Raw genomic sequence first — 24,664 nt, forward strand, 5'->3', positions numbered from 1 at the left:
GGAGGGAAAGTGCCCTATGTATTGACCAGTTTAGAACTGAACGACTCTTGAGTGGGACGATTGACCACAGAGAAGGTCCTTTTCAACATACTACCCAATAATACACGTCTGTTGGGAAAGGATTATAAGCTATCAACCCAAGGAGGGTTGACAGTGATGATCGAATGCTCTGGCGGGTGCTTGTCGCCACCCCTAATTGGAGGTTCCATCGGCGGCTCATTGGAAGGATCGTATTGACGTGATATGCCAAAGTTGATAATATAATACCGTGGCCAACATTGAGTCCGAGTAATATGTTTTGCCTTTCTTAAACTAGAGTGGTCGGGCGCTAACCATGGACTGACGGGACTGAATCCCTCAGGAAACAAATTGCTTGGATCCAGCATAATGTTCATCAAAGTGCAATCACTGAAAGTTCACTGGGTATGATCATCACAGACGATGAACGCAAGGAGTCCATACCGATGAGCGACATAATGCTTGTGCATAAATTCTATTCCCTGTAGAAGTTTATATCATGAAATGCACATAAACACAACACGAAAAAGGTCGAACCTCGAATATTTGACGAAAACACTCTAGAAATTCCCCAACAGTATCGAAAGAAGGACTATCAAAAGGATACAGTCGTGGCATGACAATGATTTCGATATCATTGTCCAGTGGCGACTGCAGTGTATCGTAGATCGGAACACAGTGGTTCTTTGGATCACTGTCCAACGGCGCAGAGGATAAAAACTTGCCCATCGAGACTTCGTGAGGGTGCCTTGACTTGGAGATGGCTTTGAGTGTGAGTAGACATCCATCGGACGCGCACTTTGCATCCATGATCGCGTCATGCTGTCATGTAGTGAGAAGACAGCCACAAAGGTTATAATTTAACAAATACCGCGTAAGGAGTGTAGTCCTCGCTACATATCATATCTCCCCTCGTCTTCCATTGTGGTGGCTTCGATCCGGGCTCGTACTTTGCTCGAAGGTTGTATATCCGGATTCAGCCAGAAAGGGCTGAATCCTGATGCGAAGTCCAGAAAATCTCGCCTTTTGTAGCAGAGCGTGGTTCAAACTCTGGAGGCAGTAAGTCCCACCACATTGAAGTACGGATTTGCTGTGGAGGTAAGATACCAAGAACTTACATGCATGGTCCGCGTGTTGTCCAGCAGAGCGCTTGTGGGGGTTCGAATTTTGAAATCCCGGCTGGTACTGAGTGGATGTCGACGGCTTGCAGACCACGTGCAAGCGCGTAACGGCGCTTGCTGATCGACTTCCATTTAGCGTCCCTCTTGCATGCCGTCATCCTTCTGATCCCGCAGCTCGTTCGCTCTCATCTCCCTCGCGATTTATACGATTATTACGATTATGTCCTGGAAGACAATTACAAAGCACTAGACGGGTTACATGTTCTCTCTGTGCTTCGTATGGATGGGAGAAGACCAGGTGCTTCCACGGATACATGAAGACGCTCAAAATCTTCTCGTGAAAGGCGAATAATCTGTGACTACCTACAGAATTCATCCTACCAAGGGTCTTGAGTGTGAGACGGTGTGCTTTCTCCATGCCTGGTGCTCTTCTCGTATGACGAACGCCATTAGCGAGCGCCGAGGATACATTGTCGGCTGAACGGTGCCGAGGTGAAGCTCGTCGGTGGCTCCCCAAGTATCGGGAGAATCTTTGAAGATACTGATGTATTCCATTCCGCGTGAAAAAGCCGAATTCAAGGTGAGAATGTGATCAGATAGGGAGCCAATAAGCTAATAAACATAGAGCAGCCACCAGCACAATCATCTAGTCATCGTTGCCTCCTTCGGACGTAACCTCCTGTCTGTTTTTCTGGATCTATTTGCTCCGACGAGGAGACTGAACGTCCACCCGTTCCTTCCCCCGAGATACCACGGGCGAGCGCCTATGCTACACGCGATTTCGTTGAGACTCGCGTTTCCATCTTTAGCATGTTTAAGAAGCGGACTAGATGCTAGTGACGTGTGGAGGTCCGACGAGATGGTGTGAGTATAATGTTTGCCAGTTTTCGTTTTTGATGCCGACTGTACAAGTCATTGCACCATACACGACGTACCCCGATGGACAAAACTCGCTAGCCCTGCAGAGAAACAAATTGCTGGTATCCGTACTACGGGATATGGCCGTGAGTTTTTCTCTCAGATAGTATGTTCGGCCTACTAATCATGTGTCTTAGGCAGAAGCATCTGCAAAAACAGGTATCTCATGTGCTGCTGATCACGTACAATGATCCTATCATGTGTTTTACTACCGCGTTTGTCGAGTCCATCGTTCGACAGTATTGAGCTATCGGAAATAAGGTATAATTCTTGTCAAACTCAGTGCTATCTTCATCTGATTTTGACCCTGTAGCGTTTCATCACCACACAACCTCATTTCTCCATCGGTAAAGGCATTGAACCCGAGGTGTCGTATCTTTACCACTCCAACGTGGTTCCAGTTCTATGTAGATGAACTCAAATTGTTAAAATAATTGGATGCCGACTTCAAATAAGTTTATTCTTCGCTGGATGCGGCGAGATGGCTCGACCTGACTCAGTAGAGACTATCGCTATGCTCGAGACGAATGCTGAGGATTGCGTTTGCGAGGAACAGGGAAGCGCTCAAGGCACCTGACAATTACTGCTAAAATATGACGGGCCCCATGACTGCTAATCTCAATTTTCCACAGATACCGCAGCGGTGTACACCACCCACTCTCCCGACGTATCTGCTGGGATTGCGGCCTTTCATAACGAACTTATACCCAGTTTCCAAGCTGAGGTTCCCGATCCAAACGAAACAAGCCGCTCCTTATGGTATAGCCTTGACAAGCTCGGGAGAACGAAGACCTCGCATAAGCACAGAGAATTCGAGCTGTGACTTGCGATACCTTGTGAGAAATCGCTTTTCGTTTCACACTCCCTCGACTGCATATCCTTCTGAGCCTAGAAATCGGGAAATAGTACGTATCATTAATCTCTCTCGTTTCGAGTACTCATTACGATGATATTAGGAGTGTCCAAGGTCTTAAAACAGTTGCTTTGCGGCGGCGTGATGGATATCGATGATGAATGGAAGTCGCTTGCCATACAAACAGAGGAGAAGGCAAGATATATAAGATATCTCCGTGATGTCTCTCTTCCTGAAGTCACTATTTCTGCCTTCACTGAGACGGGCCAAGAGGAATCGTCGATCATCGTTCCATTGCAACGTAGAGTGATATCATCCCGCCTTGCCGACACTCCCTGCGCTACCCTCGGTGTTTGGGGCCTCTTGGATCAACTCAACACCACCCTCGGAACGTCACACACCCTGGACACTCCATCCCTCTCCTCCCTTCTTGAAGATTGCATCACAAATGACTACGACTTTGGCATGGCATATGGCTGCCTCCGCAGGATATGGGACACCGACAACTGGAGTACTATACGAGACACATTTCGCAGATGGGAAAAACAAGACCGGGAATTGCGGCGAAAAGCGCTTGATGGTAACCGGATCGTCAAACCGTATTTGCCACCTCGACGTGTTTGGGATCTATATAGTAATCGGGTTGTTCCATGGTGGTGCACGGGCATGGAGCGCCATTTTCGGCCAATATCGCATGCGTGGATGGACGCTGAGGACCGTGTCGATGTGCGGACCCCCATCAACGGATACGAATGGCCCGTTCCCATCCCGAAAGACAGCAACCTCAGCCTTATCCGCATTGAGATGCTCAATTTTATAGAGGAGTACGCGTGGTTGGATGTCCTCTGTTTGAGACAGGTGGGTGGACCGCGGGAGGATACGCGCGCGGAAAAGTGGAAGCTGGATGTGCCCACCATTGGAGCAGTATATGATGGGAGATGTGTGGTGTATTACTTTAGCGGGCTGGGTCGGCCTTTGAGTTTGAAGGAAGGTGACTTGGAGAGTGATCGGTGTTGGTTTAGACGTGCATGGACACTACAGGAGACTCAGATTGGAGTCAGGCTAATTGGTGGTGACACACCAGATGGACCACTGCATGCCGAACCGATAGATGAGGATAGGAACTATGAGACTGAGTTGCTGACTGAATTTCACAAGCGGCTGGAGTCTATATACAGCATAGAGCGGGCTGTCCAGGTCCTTTTGCCATTGAAGGAAATGCAGAATCGGGTGTCGACCAACCCAGTGGACAAAGTCGCGGGACTGGCATTTTGTCTGGGCTCGGGTCTAATGTCCAAGTTGTCGTCGATACCAGCATACTATGAGAGCCAGTCTGTCGAGGAGGCATGGACAGCATTTGTGTATGATTCGATGACTGCGTGGTTACGGGCTCGGTTGTTCATCTCATATCCTGAACCAGGAGACGCAGGCAGAAAATGGAGACCATCGTGGAACCAGGTTATGACGAGGCCTTTGCCTGAGTTTGCTTGGTTCGACATCTACATCGATCACGAGGAGATAGATGCCAAAGACTCATGTTATGCGGAGTGCATTGAAAAGGGGTTGGTGCGGGGGTTGGCTGTTGTGGAAGGAAGTGATCGACATGGAGTGTTGATTGTTAAAGGCAAGGATGGGATAGAATTTGAATTCAAGATCACGGCCGACCACATCTACCCAATACCTGACAACACGTACACACTAATTTCTGCGGACACGTTATTCCGATCTCGCCATTGGGTTATTGGGCGAACACTACCAGGGAAAAGGTTTGAGAAAGTATCGGTGCTGCAAATTTCCGATAAAGAAGAACAGAGGAGGTTAGAGGATCTGTATATTACTACAAAGTGTCGATATATTCTTGTTTGAGTGACGCATTGCGTAGTAGTTCTTAACTCAAGTAGCTATCATGCCTATCTGGAGGGTGGTGAAGTTCACTGCTCTCGCGAGGAGCTTATGCAGTCTCTGTCAGGTATAAAGGCCGGTCGATTGCAAAAACCCGAGCTATTTTACAAAGTACTAATAGTTCTTTATACATTCATTCAATTTCATTGAAAATTAAAGAAGAGAGGAACTGGGAAAAGGATAAGGACTAGCATGAAATTATCTTGGTGAGAAGAGTCAGCTCAACATCGTAAGAGGTGGAACGTCCTACCATAGCATCAAGTTATTTGTTCTCGACAGTTTTGGCCGCAATTTCTGCCAGAAAGTAGTCGTGTAGCCGGTGAGTGGGAAGATGACTCTCAGATTCATCGTCTCTTGGTTGAAATGCTCGACCCATCATCTGGATTCTGCAGGACATTCATGACGAGATACGTACTCAACGTATCGATGCTCCCCCCTTCGTAGTGCTGCACACCCGTGATGATGCCTATATGCAGCCATCAACGAGAATCGACTATGCTGTATCCTACGAAAGCACTTGAGCAGCTCCACTTTCGAAGAGACGCTAGACGATTCGCTTGTCCTCCTTACTATCCATGGCCTCGCGAAGATAATAAAAATCCTGCTTCAATGTCTCCTTAAATCCTTCGTTCCGCAAATGATCAAGATAAACCTGTATGTCTGCGACTTCGACAACAAGGAACCGGTCTGGCTTGTCATTCGCAGCGCTGTAGATAAGCAGGACGTCAACAGTGAGGTGGTATTTTCCGTGAGGGAACAAAGACGGTGGGAGGTTTTGTGGGTGTATATCTGATGATGGCTGATTTCGACATCGTCATCCTGATAATCCACACCAACGACCGTGCGAGTAAACCTGGCGAGCGAAGCATTTGCATGCAACTGAAATTGGATTAGTCAATAGAAGATACGTCTGAGATAGAGAATAGCCTTACAGATAGACGTATCCCGGAGCCTCATCAGGATTTGGGATCGAGCCCAAGTCAGTTTCCGCGTTGAGATATCCCGGAAGGTATTTCGAACGAGTAGAAGATCCTGGTTGGGATTGACCTTTGTTCTTGATATGAGTTCCAATGCGATGGGGAGCGTGAGGAAGGTTCGGACGACTGAAGTGGGGAGGGAAGTGCTTGATACGATGATGTTCGATTATCTGTTGCTTCATCATTTGGAAGTCACCCGTAAGCTCGCCGACTGTGACACCAGACACTTTTAAGGCTAGCGGGGAAGTTGCCGACCATCTCTCGGACTAGTGGGAACAACATAGACGATTTCGCGTCAAGGTTGAAAGTACCGGTGGCCTCGTCACGATACTTTTGGGTGGCTCGTTCAGAATTGGATCTAAGGATGAAGGGACAGTCAGTGACTGAACCAGGATGCGCTCTGGAAAGCATGCCTTTCCAGCGCCAGTAGGGATGCCCCTCGATATGAAGGATTTTAAAGATTCACCACCAGTGATGAGTACCTCTTCGCTAAGTGCAGTCTCGCGGCCCTCTCCCTCGCGGTCCTCGTCCGACCATCTCTGAACCCAATACCTTCTTCATCCTCTTCCTTTTGTCCCTCTTCATCGAAACTTTGCATCACCGACTCGTCGTCAATCTCTGCATCCTTCCGCTCCGCATCGGCTTCACCCTCAGCACCATAGTCCGTAATCTCCGGAAGACTGACGAGTTCTTCACCAGTTATATTGCCTATTGGTGGTTTTCCGCCTTCTTTTTCGTCCTTAGGCATTCCCGGACGACACGAGAACCCATGTCTTGTGGATCAATGGGGCCAGTCAACAAAGTAGGTGCACCATCTGGTTCTCGGTCTCTGAGAGGGGTCTGTAGTAAGAACTAGAGAGGGAGTAGCACCATGACTGTATTGAAAAAGAGCCGGGTGTGACTCTTTCAAGGTGGTGTCTCACGTATGCGTTGATTACTCTGTGCTCTGAATATCCTCTAAAACAATCCTTGGATATCGCGCGTCTGGCCAGAGATCGTAATGGTGAAATCATTTGTGACGCGGCGTCTCGCGGGAGCGATGGGTGACCATGGAAGGAAGTGCTGGATTTGAGTGAGGGCGTGAAGGAAGATGAGGCAGGACGTGTCGGACGTCAGGTCTCGGTTCTGAGAGTCCTTGAGAGACGAGATGCAGTGCTAGATATCTAATTGACGCGAAGGAAGAGAAGGGAGTAAAGCTCAGACAGGGAGCTGGATCGAGTAAGACTGACGTCAGCAGCGCGTACACCCCGACCACCAGACCGGTCGAAATCGCTGAGCGGAAGCTACCCCGACAAGCACCAACTGATAGGATCTTGAATAAGACCAGGAGACTAATGGAACCAGCTCAGCTCAGGTCCAATCCAGACGCAGTCTTCGCTTTGTTGCACCATCCTCAGTAATCTGCCGCAAACAGCAGATAATGCATTGTATCTCTGCGAGCACTTGCCGATCGCTTGTGCTTACATCGACATCCTCTCTATCACGTCTACCTTGCCCCGAAATCTTCCTCCACCGTGCAGTCACCATAATCCAACCCTCACTCTCGCGCTGTACCAGTCTTTCGAGTGCAGATATCGAGTACAGACAGACGGAACACAGTCAGACGCCAGAAATCAGTTGCGGTGCCCCAAAGCTCCGATGACCTTGCCATGGTAGATTGGGAGACGCGTTTGGAGAGCGGGGAAGGGTGGGAGATTGTGGTTCGGAGCGTCTGTATCTCTGGATTCCACTCATGCACGCGAGTCTTTCACCACCGCAAGCCGCGCCATTTCTACAAATATGGAAGCTTCGCGCCGATAGCACCTTGCGGAGACATCCTCCCTCCTAGAAAACGCACATCCCGCCATCGCAAGTCCCACCGCAAAACGTACAACCTCCCGACTAATCGTTAAGCCAGGACTGCCGAACGGATGACAGGCCCGTATCCCTTCGGCTACAATGCCTGGTCGTATTATCCTACCTCAGCGGCCTCGCTCACAATAACAAGCCATTGCTTCACACCTCCCAGCTGCCGACGACGACTTCCCGGCACTAACCCCCATACTAAAAGACTCAACCGGCACCAACCAAATGGAAATACTCACCCTCCATCACCGTAAGCCAGTTGTTGGGTCTAATCTGGATGGATTGGGGACGTGTTTGGATGAGAAGTTGGGGATTGTGGGTGTCCGCCTTCCCAATATCATCTGAGATCTGACCGTGCACGCGACCCCACCAGCCACATCTTTTCCAACAACATCGGAGACGGCCTCTCCCTTCATCTACCGTCTATTCCTGCTAAACCAATACCGTTTCGCAGGCTTGTCAGTGTGTTTGGAGAAACGAACGGAGCTTGGCGTCGCGCGTGCGTGTGGAGGAAAGTTCGTGTATTTTCTGGGAGAATCGGGATACTACGGTGTCGATAGTGGTGGTCAAAGCAAGACGCAAGCCAAACATGGTATCCCGGCTCAATGCTGTTCTTCTCGACGCTCGCTACATAATGGAAAGGTGGTGCTCAACGAAGCAGTACTTCGATCCCTTCCGAAATACGATATCCATCTTGCAACCAAGGTAACCGCAGCCCTTGCGTAGTTAAGGTCATCCTCCGGCGACTCCGATTCCTAACGCGTGTTTTGTTGATGAGAAGAAGGGCTAGGGAGAGAGCGCATGCAGGCCGGCTGGATAACCCGTACCAATCCTGTTCTCCAGTGGATCTTGTCCTCTGAATACATCCTTCTTTCGTATTCTCCACGATACATTATGCGAGTCAAGAGTAAATATTAAATTCCTGGTGTAAGTACTGTGTAATAACCAGTAACCTTCCTCATTTCGGCTACGCCTATCTTCAAGCATCTGTTGTCCTAAGGTCGAAGGTTAGGCATAGATTGATTGGATTTCTGGAGAGCGAAATATAGACCCGCAATAGGTACGCGACATGATTATCCTTGAAGCATGAATGTAACTTTATCCCATGCTAGCGAGTAGAAATGTCCACGTTGCAGAGTATTAGTGCAGTTTCGTACAGTGCTTAAAGAAGGCCTTACCAACGAGTACCACCAGGTACGAGGAGTTACTTGCGATCGAAGGTCACCTCAGACGACCGCGTTGACCGCCAGAACATCAAAAAAAGGGGGTTTTCGAGGGAAAACAGACTCGTGTTTGAAGAAGCCAAACCGTGGACTTGGGAAACAGTCTATGTCAAGAGGTCATGGTTATTAGCGTAGGTAAGAGGCGTGGAAGAGGAACTTTGAGTATTGGCTGAAGCGTGTCATGAGTTACGGGTGGTAGAAGGATGCTGGACATACCAATATACCGCAGGCTTAAAGTCGGTTTGAACAGTGAAGGCAAGATTGTAGCGCAACACGGAACCGCCGCTCCTCCTGCACAAACAGCCTCTTTGTCACTCAAAAACACCGTCGATGCCCCGCCTGGAGTCAAAACCATCATCAAACAACCGTTACCCTCCTCGGAGGATGAGCTGCTTGCTACACGATCGAGTGCGGCGTTGTGGGTACCCTGTGGCGAGTGAGTACGCGTACGGCCGGACGTGGGTGAAGGACGCGCTCTTGTCATCTCTCTTCCCTTGGCGAAGGGTTCGTTTGACCAACCAAACCCGGACTTCAACGCGAGAGGGAGAAAAGAACATTTGCACTACGACCAGAGTTCATCTGGGGAGACTGGCCTTGGTTTTGGAATGAAAGGTCAGAACCGTTGTGAAAAGAAGAAGCAAAATCGCGTGCCAAGTTACGTCTATTCTTGGGAAGGAGCCTGAGAAGTGTGACATCACCAATTGCAAAAACCAAACAGACGCGCCGAGCTCTCGATCATTTTCATCAACAGTGTCTTCTCATTTTTCCCTACGCGTCGATTGGCCATTGTGCTCGCGCCTCATCGACGGCGCATCCATCCTCCATCCAAACACCTTTCAAATATCGTCTACATCGGAGCCAGACGCATGCGAACCCGAACGATGGCCTGCTTCTATGACGTACAGTGTCAGTTTCATAGGACGAGCTATTGAGGACGATACCAAGACGGCGTACCCACTCATGGTCGACTTACGACTGGCCCTTTCCCTGTCTCCCACGGCAGACTCTAAGGCGAGCGCCTGGTGACCTCCTCGAATGCGCACGAAGTGACCGGATTAGGAGAATCTTTGGCAAGACCGGTGAATCCCATTCCGAGTCCACCTGAACAGTTAATTTCATGGTGAGAGCGTACTGATCAAATAGAAAGCCACTATACTAAAAACCATGGAGCAGCCACCAGCACTGATTGTTTGTCCATCACCGCCTCTTTCAGACGTATCATCTCCTCTCGTTTCTGGATTTATCTGCTCTCGTCCCTTTTCCTGGGATACCGCCGACCGCCTGTACAACACACGATCCTGAGCGGAGACTCTGAGCCATCATTTCGCGTATTCAAGTGGGAGGAGGGAATAGATGTCATGGGTGGGAGTCCGGTCAGGATCGTCGCATATTCTGGATTGCGATCAATTGCTTTTCGACCTGCCAATGCTATTGTTTTTGACAGGAATTCTGGCGCGCCTGTTCCGATCCTGGAGATGCCGTTGCATTTGGAGAAGCCATCTCGTTTCATTGTTTCAAATTTCGAAGAACAGTACGACTTGAAGTTAGCTCTATTTCTCTCATAGCACATCATTGGCTCGTACTTATGTTTTCGTTCAGTTGTTAAAGAAAGGGCCCATTTGATTCGCGAAATTCGATTTACAAGGCTGTTTTTTTGGTACTACGCTCCTTGTCCTCCCACAAAGTGAGTTCTCGTGATAGATATCAATTTTTTTCCTACTAAATCTTCGGGCCCTTTGGTAGAAGCTAACCCACCCTCATTCCTGCGGGACGAATGGGGTCTTTACCGGCCCAAAAGTGTGGACAGGTCGGTCTTATCCATATTGAGGACTCGGATGAATTCCGAAGGGAGCCGTTGGGGATCAGACGACCGTGTTCGGCAGGATCCTTTGGCGCTTTACCCATTCGTGCAAACGCAAGATATCCAAATGGGCATAAGGAGCACGCCTATTCCAAGTAGCGCTTATAAATAAACCTACCTATACGCACCGTCCTTCACACCCGATTTAAGCGAAACTTGTGGTGCAGCCTTTATGAGCTTGAGAGAACGAGAACTTCCACCGTGTTGTTTACATGAGGACCTCGCAGAAGCCTTGGACTATGACTTGCGACACCTGCCTGCCTCGAGGCAAGCACCTCTTCGTTTAGTACTCCCTCGACTGCATACCCTTCTGCTGAAAAATGGGAAATAGTACGTATCATTAATCCCTCTCGTTTCGAGTGCTCAGTACGACAACATTAGCACCATCCAAGGTCTTATACCAATGGCTTTTCGGCGGCATGATGTCGATTTGGAACTACATATACTCCGTCTTTTCGACTGCTCGGACAACTAAAAATTCATCTCCTGGCAAAAGCTCTGAGCTTGACGAAAATCACGACACAACCGTGCCGTCCGAGCCGCAAGAGCAGCACGGTAGTTCTATTCCAGAAGATGCTGGTCCCGTTTTGAAGGCGACACCAGACTTGTCGCTGCGCTCTCATCCAGAACTACCCTCCATTGCGGGTTCACAGACTAGTCCCAAGGAAGAACAATCGTCTGGTGAAGCTTCGGTTGATTCTGATGCATCTCCTGATAAACCTTGGCGTCAACCAAAGGTACGTCGGTGGGCAAACAAACAGAGGGGAAATTGATAACGCTTCCAGGGAATCTCTCTTCCCGAAGTCACCATCTCCGCCCTCACTGAGACGGGCCTTGCGGAATCGTCGATCGTCGTTCCATTGCAACGGGCGCACACCGTTAAGGCATATGTGATATCATCCCGCCTTGCTGACACTCCCTGCACTACCCTCGGCATTCAGGGCCTCTTGGATCTACTCAACACCACACTCGGAACATCATACACCCAGGACAGTCCATCCCTCTCCTCCCTTCTTGAAGACTGCATCGCAAACAACTATGACTTTGGCATGGCATATGGCCGCCTTCGGAGGATATGGTACACTTGCAGCGACTGGAGGACTGTACGAGGCACCTTTCACAGATGGGAAAAGGAAGACCGGGAGATGCGACAAAAGGCGCTCGATGGTAACCGGATCGTCAAACCACACTTGCCACCTCGACGTGTCTGGGATCTGTACAGTAATCGGGTGGTGCCATGGTGGTGCACAGGAATATCCCTCGATAGCGACAGGAAGTCCGGACCCTGGCTTCTGCCGATATCACACGCATGGATGGAAGAGAAGGATCGGTTCGATGCGCAGACACCCATCAACGGATACGAGTGGCCTGTCCCGATCCCGAAAGACGCCAACCTCAACCTTATCCGCATTGAGATGCTCAATCTTGGAGCACAGTATGCGTGGTTGGACGTCCTCTGTTTGAGACAGGAGGGTGGACCAAGGGAGGATATGCGCTTGAAAGAGTGGAAACTGGATGTGCCCACCATCGGAGCAGTGTATCATGACGGCCATGTGGTGTGTTACTTGAGTGGGCTGGGTCGGCCTTTGACTTTGAAGGAGGGCGATTTGGAAAGTGATCGGTCTTGGTTTAGACGTGCTTGGACACTACAGGAGGTTGGCAAGGACAGGCAGGTTGCTGGGGACACACTGGATGGACCACTGCATGCCAAACCAGTAGATGAGGACGGGAACTATGAGACTGAGTTACTGACCAGGTTTCACAAGCAGTGGCGGTGTACGGGGTCGTTGCTGCGGGGTATGTTTGCGATACTGAAGGACATGCAAAATCGGGTGTCAACCAACCCGGTGGACAAAGTTGCGGGATTGGCATTTGAACTACAGTCCATGACGATACCGGCATACTGTGAGAGCCAGTCTCTCGAGGAAGCGTGGACAGCACTCGTGGCTTCGTTGGATCGGGGGAGTCGGGGGCGGTTGTTCATCTCCTATCCTGAACCGGGAAATGCGGGCACAAAATGGCGGCCATCGTGGGACCAGGTTATGACGAAGCCTCTGCCCATTGATGATATCCCCGACATCGGTGTTGATTGGGATGAGATGAAAGAGGAAGACTGGTGTGATGTGCATTGCATTGAAAAGGGGTTGGTGCGGGGGTTGGCTGTTGTGGACGGGGGTGATCGACGTGGAGAGTTGATTATTAAAGACAAGGATGGGAGAGAACATGAATTTAAGATCATGGCCGACCACACGTACCCGATACCTGACGACACGTACACACTGATTTCCGCCGACTTATTGTGGTCTCGGTCTCGCCATTGGGTCGTTGGGCGAACACTGCCACGGAAAAGGTTTGAAAAAGTGTCGGTTCTGGAATTTCTCGATGAAAAAGAACAGAAGAGGTCGAAGGATCTGCATATTACTAAAAAGTGTCGATACGTTCTTGCTTGAGTACACATTGTTTACTTAGTAGTTCTTCTCAACTCGAGCTACCATGCGCACCTGGAGCATGGCGAAGTTCTCTGTTCTTATGAGGAGCTCACACAGTCACTGTCAAGTATAAAAGTCAGTCGATTGCAAAAACCCGAGCTGTTCTATGAGGTACTAGTTCTTTATATATCTGTCGAAATTCAGCAAGGGAGGGACCGGGAAAAGCGAAGGGCAAAGATAAGGAGGAAGGTGAAAGTGTCATGGTGAGAATTGTCAGCTCAGCATCACGAGAGGTAAAGCATCCTACGATTGCTCCTTGTTCGCGGTAATCTCTGCCAGAAAGTAGTTGTGCAGCAAGTGGGTCAGAAGATGTCTCTCAATGGGAAGATTCTTGACCAAGAATTTCTTGTAAAAGGTCGTTCCTGGTCTGTCGACACACGATTCGTCGTCTCTCGTCATCGGGATTCTGTAGGACGCTGTCCATGACGAGATAAATAGTCAACGTATTGACGCTCCCTCCCTTCGTAGCACTGCACGTCCATGATGATGCCTATGCAGCCATCAACGAGAATCGACTCTGCTGTATCCTACAGACGTTGGACGATCCGCTTGTCCTCCTTATCCATGGCCTCGTAAAAATAGCCAACACCACTCTTCAACGTCTCCTTCAGTCCTTCGCCCCGCAAATAGTCAAGATGAACCTGTAAGTCTGCGACCTCGACGACAAGGAACTTGTCTGGCTTGTCATCCGCAGCGCAGCGGATTGTCGACGGTGAGGCAGTATTTTCCGTGAGGGGACAAAGACGATGAGGTTTTGTGGGTGCATATTCGACGATGGCCAAGTATGCTGGCTTCGACATTGCTGTCCTGATAATCGACGTCAACACCATACAAACCTGGCAAGTGAAGCATTCGTGCGCGACTGGGAAATGATTAGTTCATAAAAGATACGTTTGAGACAGAGGATAGCCTACAGATAGACGTATCCCGGAGCCTCATCAGGATTTGGGATCGTGCCCAAGTCAGTTTCCGCGTTGAGATATCCCGGAAGGTGTTTCGAACGAGTAGAAGATCCTGGTTGGGATTGGCCTTTGTTCTTGACACGAGTTCCAATGCGATGGGGAACGTGGAGAAGGTTCGGACGACTGAAGTGGGGAGGGAAGGGCTTGATACGATGATGGTCGACAATCTGTTGCTTCGTCATTTGAAAGTCACCCATAAGCTCGCCGACTATAATACCAAACACATTTAAGGCTAGCGGGGAAGTTGCCGACCATCCCTTGGACTAGTGGGAGTGACGTAGACCACTTCACGTCAAGGTTGAAAGTACCGGCAGCCTCGATACGATATTTTTGGATAACTCGTTCAGAGTTAGATCTAAGGATGAAAGAATAGTCAGTGACCGAACCAGGATGCGCTCTAAGAAGCATGCCTTTCTAGCACTAGTAGCGATGCTCATCGATACAGAATACAATGGGGGGGAGCGAGCCACCCTCGTCCGGCGATGCCCTGCTACTTCACGAAGAATCTAATCCATACCTGTCTTATGCATAGCAACTTCGACGTTGAATAACGTGGTTTATCAGCATCGCTCTGCATGAGGAGACAATCATGTAACGGTTTTGGAAATTTTTCATCGTGATATGAAAGGTCTGGTAGTCGAAGAGTTCCGTGAGATAGTTTTCGCACAAAGGTTGTACTCGGAGCCAAGGATGGAGAATATGGAGACTGTTCGGCAGTAGTGATTGGGTTTGGGAACCGTCGTGGAGGCGGCTTTGTCGACCTTGGATATGAGGGATTTTGAAGATTCATCAGTGTTTCTCCACTAAGTGCAGCCTCGCAGTTCTCGCCCTCGTCGTCCTCGTCCGACCACCTCTGAATTCAATGCTTTCTTCATCCCTTCCTATTGTCCCTCTTCATCGAAACTTGCATCGTCAACTCGTCGTCAATCTCTGTATTCTTCCACTCCATATCGGCTTCACCCTCGGCACCATGTTCCTAATCTTCAACAGACTGACGAATTGTTCACCAGTTCTATCTCTTATTGGTGGGTTTCCACCTTCTTTTTCGTCCTTAGGCATTCTCGGACGACACGAGAAACCCATGTCTCGTGGATCAAGGGGGCCAGTCAGAAAAGTAGGTGCACCATCTGGTTCTCAGTCTCGGCGAGGGGTCTAGTAAGAACTAGAGAAGGAGTGACGCCATGGGTGTACTAAGAGAGAGCCGGGTGTAACTCTTTCAAGGTGGCGCCTGCACGTATGCGTTGATTACTCTGTGCTCTTAATATTCTCTAAAATAATCCTTGAGAAGAATTTGATCGTGGTTGATATGGCGCGTCTGGCCAGAGATCATAATAGTGAAATCGTTTGCGACGCGACGTCTCGTAGTGATGGGTGACCATGGAAGGGAAGTGCTGGATTTGAATGAGGCGCGAAGGAAGATGAGGCAGGACGTGTCGGGCGTCGGGGAGCCGAATCTGAGAGTCCTTCTAGATATTCAATCGACGTCAAGAAAAGGAAGAGAAACGGCACGGGCTAGACTGGATCGAGTGAGACTGACGTCATGTTCTCACGCTCCCGGGCCAACTATCGTCACCAGAACAGTCGAAATCGCCAACCCCGGGTTGCCATCTTCACACTGACGAGCACCGACGACGTAACAAATCACATGGAAATCTATATAGACGTCTCCTTCAGTCCAACCTTACAGAGCCATACACGATAGTCGGTCAAACTGCGCGCGAGCCCTCTCCGGTGCATCAGCACTGCAGCACCTGCGCTTCCAGCTATCTTGCCTTACTTACAATCAGATTCTCGGTTGCTTCCATCATACTATCGCATATATCCCGCCCTGGCACTCCTCCACTGTGTAGCCGTCATTTAGTCTGTCACTACCACAGCAGATTTTAAGACAAACGCTCGGTATCCTATTCCACCGAACCCTAGCTACGTTCAAGTGAACGACGAAACACCCACGCGCCACCACCGCACAGCAAACTCGCCCTGTGAAAACCTCTAATGATCCTCACCACGGATGTACGAGCCCACGGCGAATCGTCAACATCAATTTCAAAGGAACGCTCCTCGGAGCTGCGAGCCTTGATGCTTAGTGAACATTATCTACTATCATCGGACCTCCTCTTTCCTATCTTCCACATTTTCTGGCATCCAGTCCAGCGACACGGCAATCTCAACCTCAACCTAGCGAACGGTGAAACTGTCGCTTATGACCACTTCGTATCAGAGCGTCGAGGTGGTAGTGAACTGGTATAGCACCCACCACGTTCCACTGGTCCTCGTGAGTTGCGAGGACGAGGACTAGATCGAGGGAAATATTGGGTCGGCAATCTCGAAAATCTCTCTCTCTCTCTAGCTCAGTATCCTAGATCGAGTAATCGACAACCGGGTACTAACAACGAGAGACGTAAAACAAGGCTATCGATAGATTCTGACAATGACTCTAGCACGGGAGGAAAGCGAAATAATCGCAAGGGTTTATCGTAGCGTTTTGACTCAGGCCCTTTGATTCTGCCAGCCTGCCCCGCCAGCGCGGTATCTCTTTGTATCTTTAGAGAGTCAGAGTCACGTTTAGAATGAATCCACATACTAACATCCAAGACGCGGGAGTCCTTCCAAGACTAGACGATGACTTCCAGATAAATTCGTATTTAATGGATCCATTCAGCTCCTTGAAATAAGGTAGATGATAATAATTCCGAGGATCCACGTTACGTGTGTACATGTTATATGTGACAAAACACCCTCTATCATACGCCCTGACCATGGCACCCTCGTTTCACGCCCATACGGTCTGCCAGACATTCCAGTCGAATCTCATCCGCAAGAGCATCCCGCTCTGGCTGACAGTCAGACTGAGACTGAGAATGCTGAGAATGCGCCTGTGGTGTCGGCTGTGGCTGAGAAAAATGGGTGAAGAACGTCAAAGAATTATCTCGGCTACAAAGAAGAGCCCGAGGTCTCTGTGCACGGGGATGGTTGTTAGGCAAGGAAAGAAACACCTTTCATATGGTTTTGACGAGACGATGATCTGCCCTGACAGTACAACAGGCTCGTTTCCAAAGCAAGAGTTGGTTGACCGGAAGGAGCGTTTCTTCCTACAGTATGCATTCCGCACGGCATTGACTGCATAGTCAGGTGGGGGGAGGGGTGCTTCGTGAGGATGGGAGTTGAAGGAAATGAGCATCAGGAGAACAATTTCCTTACGATTCTGGTGGAACAATAAGACCTTGTTAAATGCGAATATAGTATAGTCAATAAATAACAATGCATCATGAATAGATACCCGTTCTCTCTAATAATCAGGGTATCGCCCTAGCAAAGGCCTCCACTGGATGTAGTGCCAGCACTGAATTCTAGACCTCCTGAAGCGGAGTGTGCCATCTAGAAAATACATCAGAAAATGCTACGCGAAAAAGAAAGGTCTAACGCACTGTTACTTTCCAGACTTGTTCTTCCCCCCCATCCTGACCTGGGTCCCGCTTTCGTAGGGAAGAGAGCCCTCTGAGTCACCTGTCGGTGTTGGTCTCCTCGATGATAGTGACAATGTCCCATTAAGCGTGAATTTTCAAACATCGACCAGAGTGATCTATTGAGTTCATCCGACATCGATCCACTTGTGTTCATCAATGCATCAACCTTCAAGCTTCACACCTGTGCCATCGCATCAATCGGTCTTTCACTGTGCCTGTCACCAGGATCGGACATGCCATACCGAATATCCTAGAATCAGCTGTCTGTAGACTAATCATATAGATAGTCTCGGTACGCACCTTGAAGCTAGGTACTAGTATCATACCAGGTCCATCGTAGCCACGAAGTGAGCAAAAAAGGAGAAGTCATAATTTTGAGAGTAAGTAAGGCCAAGCCAAACACGAAAGGGACGCATAAGCGAAAGGAGGGGAAGAGCCTAATTTTTTGACAAACGAAGGGAAAGCTCCGAGTGAAAATTGAGACCTGCACAGCCACATCGGACAACAACTTGCCCGAAGCATCTGACTTGCTTGTATCCTCAATGAAACCGATCTCATTTTGCTAGGAAATTTTAGAACCGGAGAGACGTCATCTATGGAGTGAGACACTGGGGAACTTAAACCAGACTCAACAATCCATATGAAGACAAGTTGTTTGATGGGCGTAGTGAATTTAGCGTCAACAATCACTCCAGGCATCACACAACGCGACGAAACCGCCGTTTTAACGCGTTATCTGGTATTATTAGTATCACTTGGAAGCAACAAGGGTTCAACGTTCATGCATCAAGAGTTGCAGCGTCACCTCCTGGATGTCGGTGATAGTACACGTACTGCCTTCCGTGACTTACGGGCGCTGGAATAATGAGCCCATCCGTGAAGTCCTGCCAGTGTCTTCTTCGTTGCACAACGAGCAGGTATCTCCCCTAGGCGCCATTTTGTCCGATCTTTTCTAACAGTGCCCGGTCACTGTTCTGTGTAACTTGATTTAACTGCTGTCCAGTGGCGTCGCGTCATGTCGTTTCTATGACCCACTCCTCAATTCTCTCAGCTCTCAGTATTGACCTGTCACCACCCTCAGCGCCCAAGTGATGGCTAAGGAAGAACCGACGATGCAAACAAAATGGGTCGGCTCATACTCGGATACGCTGTGCAGCGCCCTGTCTCCGGAGATGTACCGAGTATCGGAATGGAAACAGCCTCTGGAAGAGATCGAGGTTCTTCAAGCTCATTATGAGGTTCGTGTTGTATTCTCTTTCCCTGCTTCTCTGATAGATGAATCATTTCCAGGATAAATTTTCGCCCATCGCGTATGGCCTTGTTGGAGTATAGCTTGCAGACATCGATACCCTTGCCAATCCCTTTCCCAGGGTTCAGGAGCCGTCAGCATATCATACAGGTCATCGAAACTTACCCGCCTTGCTTCTGGTCAATCTTGGAGTCAAATTTCACGTAGGGATGCCCACTATCCCCCGTACATACGGCAGATACGGGTGCCGTACCCATACCGTCAGGCCTTTGAGGAACTATTTTACGGTACGGCATCAGCCCGTACAACCCGCAGCGTAATACGGTTTTACAGCCGTAAATACAGGTATTTGCACAAAAGCCCAGGAATCCGCAATGCGGCTCAATATTTGTCTAAGCAGACCGGACATCGGTTTTCTCTTGATGCGTGCTCTTGAAGACTTTTGGCTTCAGCGAAAGAAGACAGCCTGGTTCTGTTTCAAGCAGGATGGCATTCATTCTCTTTGAAAAAACTTCGGCACCGCTAATTAGGCTGTATCATTTACCGGAAGAGTCATGAAGGTATGTTCTTATTCTTGATAGAAGTCAAAAAGCTTATATATAAAAGATCTAGCAGCCATTCTTTGCTGCAACACCCGTAATAACCGTATGACCGTAATACGACCGTACTGTAAACCGTACCGTCGAGCATCCCAGGAAAGACCATTACGATACGGTTACGGGTCATGCGTACCCGTTATACGGGTACGGTGGACATCCCTAAAAATTTCACGCTATGATGGAACAAACTCCGAAATTTGACAGCTGTGCTGAAATCTCACCGGTATGTAAGGCTCCGCTCGGACTTGGCACTGATGATTATTTTTGCAGCAACCATTGAACGTGTCCAGTGACTGCACTGTTATAATGACAGGGCGGTATGTGATATCCTCAAAACCCACTGCCCCGTTTCTCTTGCTTTCCATCATGATGACTCAGGCAGATATTCTACCAGATCTGACTAACGAACACAAAGCTTATGTGTTTCAAGAACTCGACGCTGAGCTGAACACCGAAATTCTCTACACACTATTGCATGGTGGGTAACAATGTTTAGCGTCTTGACGTGTAAGTGTTGACTGACGATAGGAATATATACGGGCATTGTTGCTGTTACATTGTGGAATATATGTGAGCCAGGAGCATCTCCGAGTCTGCTGCAGCATCCAAGCTGACGTGCGGTAGTCATCAACAAATGCTGGATGATCCGACGAGCCTTGGTCATCGTTATTGTTCTCCTTTATGGCCTGAACACTATCAATGTTGTTGCCTGTTGGTCATATACATACTCCGCATTTATCGAAAACGGGCAAAGTTTTTCGACCGTATACTTGAAGCTTACCAGTGTAAAGGAAGGAATCATTTGGGAGGTTGGTATTATATCTTTATTGAGTACCATTCTCGCCGACTCATATATTGTGTGTACTACTTCACTGGTGCCGGTGATCGTCCACATCAGCTTACCATCTCTTCGACTCTAGATTTGGTGCTGCTGGATGCTTTGGGGACGGCGCCAGTTTATTGTTCTGCTTCCAATCCTTTGCCTAATTTCCGCAACTGGTAAAGTGTCCGATCTCGTCTACTTTTTTCATATATCAAACTTCTGTGTAGTGTCAAAAATCTTTGATGTACATCATGTGTACTTCAATGCAACTGACTCAGTATTCCTGATGGTCTACCTATCTTCCACCCTGGCAACGACATTATGGTGCACTATGTTCATCATTTTCCGCATTTTGACTGTTACCGGGGTTAGACGCGGCTGCGGGGCAGGTGGTCGACTGAGAGCTTATTACTGTTTTCTTGAAGTGCTAGTGGAATCTTCCGCTCTCTATTCAATAGCTCTGGTCTTATTCTTGGCTTTCTTCATTCACAATGATTTTGGACAGTATTATCTTGATGTAACAACTGCCATTATGAAGGTGCGTTCACTATCTTGGATTCCCTCGTCGTTTATCAAACACCTTGTGTAGGGAGTTGCACCCACGCTCCTTGTTGGCAGAGCAGCGGCAGGACACACACGGCCAACAGAAGAACATGATGAAAGTTCGGCGGTGTCTACCATTCGTTTCCAGATGTCTTCACAATCTTCTCAACCTTCTACTTCGAACTTTCAGGAATCCACCATGCGGAGTGCAGTCTATGAAATGGATATTGAAGCCCAGACAGAGCGGTCGGATAAGCTTGTAAATCGACAATAATAGTCATGATGAACAACCGAACATCGGGGTTCCGACATCTTGTGGACCATCTGTTTTTGTCGTACCTTTCTTGATTATCATGCTTCGCCTCAAGTATTTTTGAACCCTTATACAGTACATACATAGCTCTATATAATACCACTTTAACCTTTGTCACATTAGTCACCATATAGCTTTTCAACACGCGTCTCTGCTTTGGCGGTGATTTCCAATTTCGGAGGCGAGTGGTTTTCGGATTCATCCGCCATCTTTGCTCCCTTTTCACCGCTTCTTTCGCTGCCTTTTTTGCCCTTACATTTATGGGCACGCGACACGGTATTGCTGTGGTCTGTGGCACGTTTTTCTTCTGTCACGAATACTCGAAAGACCCTACCTCGAAGATTTGACGAAAACACCCCGACAGTCCACTGTATCGAAAGGAGCTCTATTGAACTCATACAGGCGAGGCGCGATAATAATTTCCGTATCCTGATCAAGCGGTGATTGTAGTATGTCGTAGATCAGAGCTCAGAAACCACCCAATCGGAACTTTCGTGGGGATATTTTGACTTGGAGACGCTTTTGTGAGCAGACGCGTCTTGGATCCATGATCCAGTAGTGCTATCACCAACTAGAATTAGTAATGAGGAGAAGAGAAGGTAAAAAAACAAATACTGCATAAGGAGTGTATTGTTCACTGAATATCACCTCATTTTCTGTCTTCCATGGCGGCGGCTTCCATCCGGGTTCGTATTTAGGTAGAAGCTGACAGCCAGATTCGGTGAGAAAGGCCTAATGCAAAGTACAAAAAAATCTACCCTTTTGTAGGAGATTGCGAGTTGAACTCTGAAGGTAGCAAGTCCCACCACATGTCACCAAGATGCGGTGGAGGTAAGAGGTTAGCCGTCCTAAAGTTAGCGCCCGGGCCGGACCTGAACTTGAGCCCACGTGTCTAGCAGAAGTAACCAATCAAATTGAATCTAGTCTTCCAGTCTACCGCGACATTCCCGTGCTCACAATTGATTCATTACCTTGCATTCGATATACTATGCGAGGACTACCACATGAAGCTTCTTGATCCTGATTATCTAGACTTCCACAACCTTTGCATCAACCTTCCTTCTCTATACGTGAAACAGGGCAACATCGATGGAACGAAGCTCTTGTACATCTAAAGCCATCGAGGGACGAGCATTCTTCAAGTTCAGAGGTGTATTATCTATGCAACTGTGCCAAGAAGTTGCTATCTTACCATTGAAACGATTAGAAAGGCAACGACAACCCCATACGTGAGATTCAATTTTTTTTCCATCATTCGACGGCTGAAGTTAGGAATAGGGTATATGGAGGTAGCTTTGGCCTCAAACCGCGCTTGAAAGCACTCGGGTATTCAGAAAGACTATCGCGACGTATCGTTCGAACATCGATGACTCTGATGTGGCAGATATAGCATCTATCTCAAGCCTATCGTAAGGCAGCTGCATCATACGCGTATTCGCCGCTCTTCAACACTAACGCGCTGGTCACAGACATGCTCAGCACTATTCCTGCTTCAGAGCGAAACCAGCTGATAGCCCTTCGAATTCCTTCGCTGCATTCATAGATCAACGGCAGCTCAGAATGGGTAGTGACAAAGGTGCTGCTGACCAACCTGAGGAGCACCTGGATAACGACGGCCCGGCAAAGATATATTCAACTTGCGAAGTAGAAGCAAAGACGAAACTTTATCATTGGCATCGAAGACCGCACGGAGGTGCTATTAAATAGACAAGACGACAGCAGGGCAGATGATGTGAGCCATGATTACGATGGGAATCCTCCTCCCCTTGCTTGGATTGGCGCTCTTGGGCTTTGTGGCTTCGTCTCCGGTAGAGCTCATCGGGCCTGCACTGTCTCCAGAGGCTTTCAAACGAGCTGTCAGAGCCGCTTATGTCTTTACCTGTTTCACCAACCCCTCCGAAACCGATCTTTATGTATACACTTCTGACGATGGCACCAATTTCGACCTTTTAAAAGGACCAGCTTATACCCCGGCTGCTAGTATCCTTCGCGATCCGAGCATTATTCATCACACAGAGTCGGTACCGGTGCTCTTTTTGAGGTATTCCTGGATATTGATCTTGTCTTTTAGTGGAAAATACTACATTGCTTGTGAGCTGAAGCGCTGATTATCAAAAGGAACTTCATGCCCTGATACCTGACCCTCTCGAGATACGACTGGTTGGAATGGAACCAACTTTGCTATTGCGGTCGGTGTTTATTACTGCAGGTCCGATTTGCAACGTCGCTCACCCTCGTTTGTACCATAGAACAGTCATGATCTCCTTACCTGGAGGCTTGTCGCTACCATCCCCACCGCTTCCTCATTAATTACTCCGGTCAACACTTGGGCACCAGTAAGGCACCGCCACAAACCAGATTATGTCGCGACCGCTAATCTCTCTCCCTTTCAAGGAATTCTTTAAAGACCCCAAGACGGGCGAACTGAATATTGTTGTTTCTCTTTCGACTGCCCTCTACGGACCCTTCTTGCCCTACGTGTTTACTGCGAACGACGCCACTCTCACGTCATGGAGCGGCCCCGTCGTCATGTCCGGTATATCTAACGCAGGTTTGGGATACATCGACAGCTTCCCAGTATTTTTCAAGTAGACTGGTCCCTTTCGTCGACTATATGATCTGATCTGAGGACATACTTGCAGAGGCCAATACCATCTCTTCGCCAAAGCAGAGACAGTCGGGAAAAAGCACGTCGAGCATGCTGTTGCTCCATCCCTCACCGGCCCGTATACCTTTGTACAAACCGGAGACTTCGCGGGATGGGGCAATATTGAAGGCCCGTGCGTCACCATTCTTCCGAATGGTACTCATCGTTTGTGAGTATATCTCATCATCTGTGTCTTGGACGGTAACCTTATGATGGAACAGATATGCCGATGGCTACGATTCTGGCAAATACATCTACTCGGACTCCACTGACCTCTACAACTGGTCTCCCTATCAGATCCTTCCTGATGGTCTGAGTGGGTTCGTGAGGCATGGCACGGTGTTAAGGCAGAAGTTTATAGTCTAGGTACCGGTTCTACGAAGGCGATTCATTCTGTTATGTGTTCGATGTATAGTAATAAAAGTTGGGAAGGCTTGAACTACTTCCGTCCTGAAACTGATACATTTAATCTGACTCCGCGTCGTGGAACGTCCCACAAGAGCGATTCTTCAATTGACTCTAGCGTGTTATTGCCATGAGTATCTGATTGGCACATTGTAGATCCAAACTTATCCCACTCAGAATATTAACTTTACAGTTATTGAGAAGTCGGGAAAGAGTCGAGAATAGTCGAGAATAATTGAGCTGACCAATAGGTCAAGAGAGGTCAAGCTGAACCAAACATCGCCAGTTCGTCTTGAACCATAACCACGACTACTCCCTCACTCGTTTTCTCATGCAAGCTCTCAGTAGCACCAGCAGTACGCCCATCCTGCCTCCCCGACGTCGTTCCCGCCGCTGACTCGTCTTTAGTCCTAGGCTTCGCCGTCGCGCTTGTTCTGTTCTTCGTTTTT

General features: G+C 48.6%; 2 protein-coding genes across 2 annotated transcripts; both read left to right on the plus strand.

Moving 5' to 3' along the window:
- Nucleotides 1–1,448: 1,448 nt before the first annotated feature.
- EV420DRAFT_548243 (uncharacterized protein) lies at nucleotides 1,449–2,645 on the plus strand. Its single transcript, XM_060482533.1, has 6 exons — nucleotides 1,449–1,534; nucleotides 1,593–1,719; nucleotides 1,765–2,003; nucleotides 2,052–2,143; nucleotides 2,195–2,318; nucleotides 2,371–2,645. The coding sequence occupies exons 2-5, from the start codon at nucleotides 1,684–1,686 to the stop codon at nucleotides 2,233–2,235; spliced, it is 408 nt and encodes a 135-aa protein (XP_060321511.1). The 5' UTR covers nucleotides 1,449–1,534; nucleotides 1,593–1,683; the 3' UTR covers nucleotides 2,236–2,318; nucleotides 2,371–2,645.
- Nucleotides 2,646–19,411: 16,766 nt separating this feature from the next.
- Nucleotides 19,412–21,176, plus strand: EV420DRAFT_548470 (uncharacterized protein). Its single transcript, XM_060482534.1, has 7 exons — nucleotides 19,412–19,445; nucleotides 19,492–19,962; nucleotides 20,013–20,054; nucleotides 20,109–20,341; nucleotides 20,405–20,845; nucleotides 20,897–20,969; nucleotides 21,041–21,176. The coding sequence occupies exons 2-7, from the start codon at nucleotides 19,791–19,793 to the stop codon at nucleotides 21,067–21,069; spliced, it is 990 nt and encodes a 329-aa protein (XP_060321512.1). The 5' UTR covers nucleotides 19,412–19,445; nucleotides 19,492–19,790; the 3' UTR covers nucleotides 21,070–21,176.
- The last annotated feature ends 3,488 nt before the right edge of the window (nucleotides 21,177–24,664 follow it).

The sequence above is a fragment of the Desarmillaria tabescens genome (genome assembly GCF_030435595.1).
Source record: "Desarmillaria tabescens strain CCBAS 213 chromosome Unknown EV420scaffold_235, whole genome shotgun sequence".
In the NCBI taxonomy this organism is placed as follows: domain Eukaryota; kingdom Fungi; phylum Basidiomycota; class Agaricomycetes; order Agaricales; family Physalacriaceae; genus Desarmillaria; species Desarmillaria tabescens.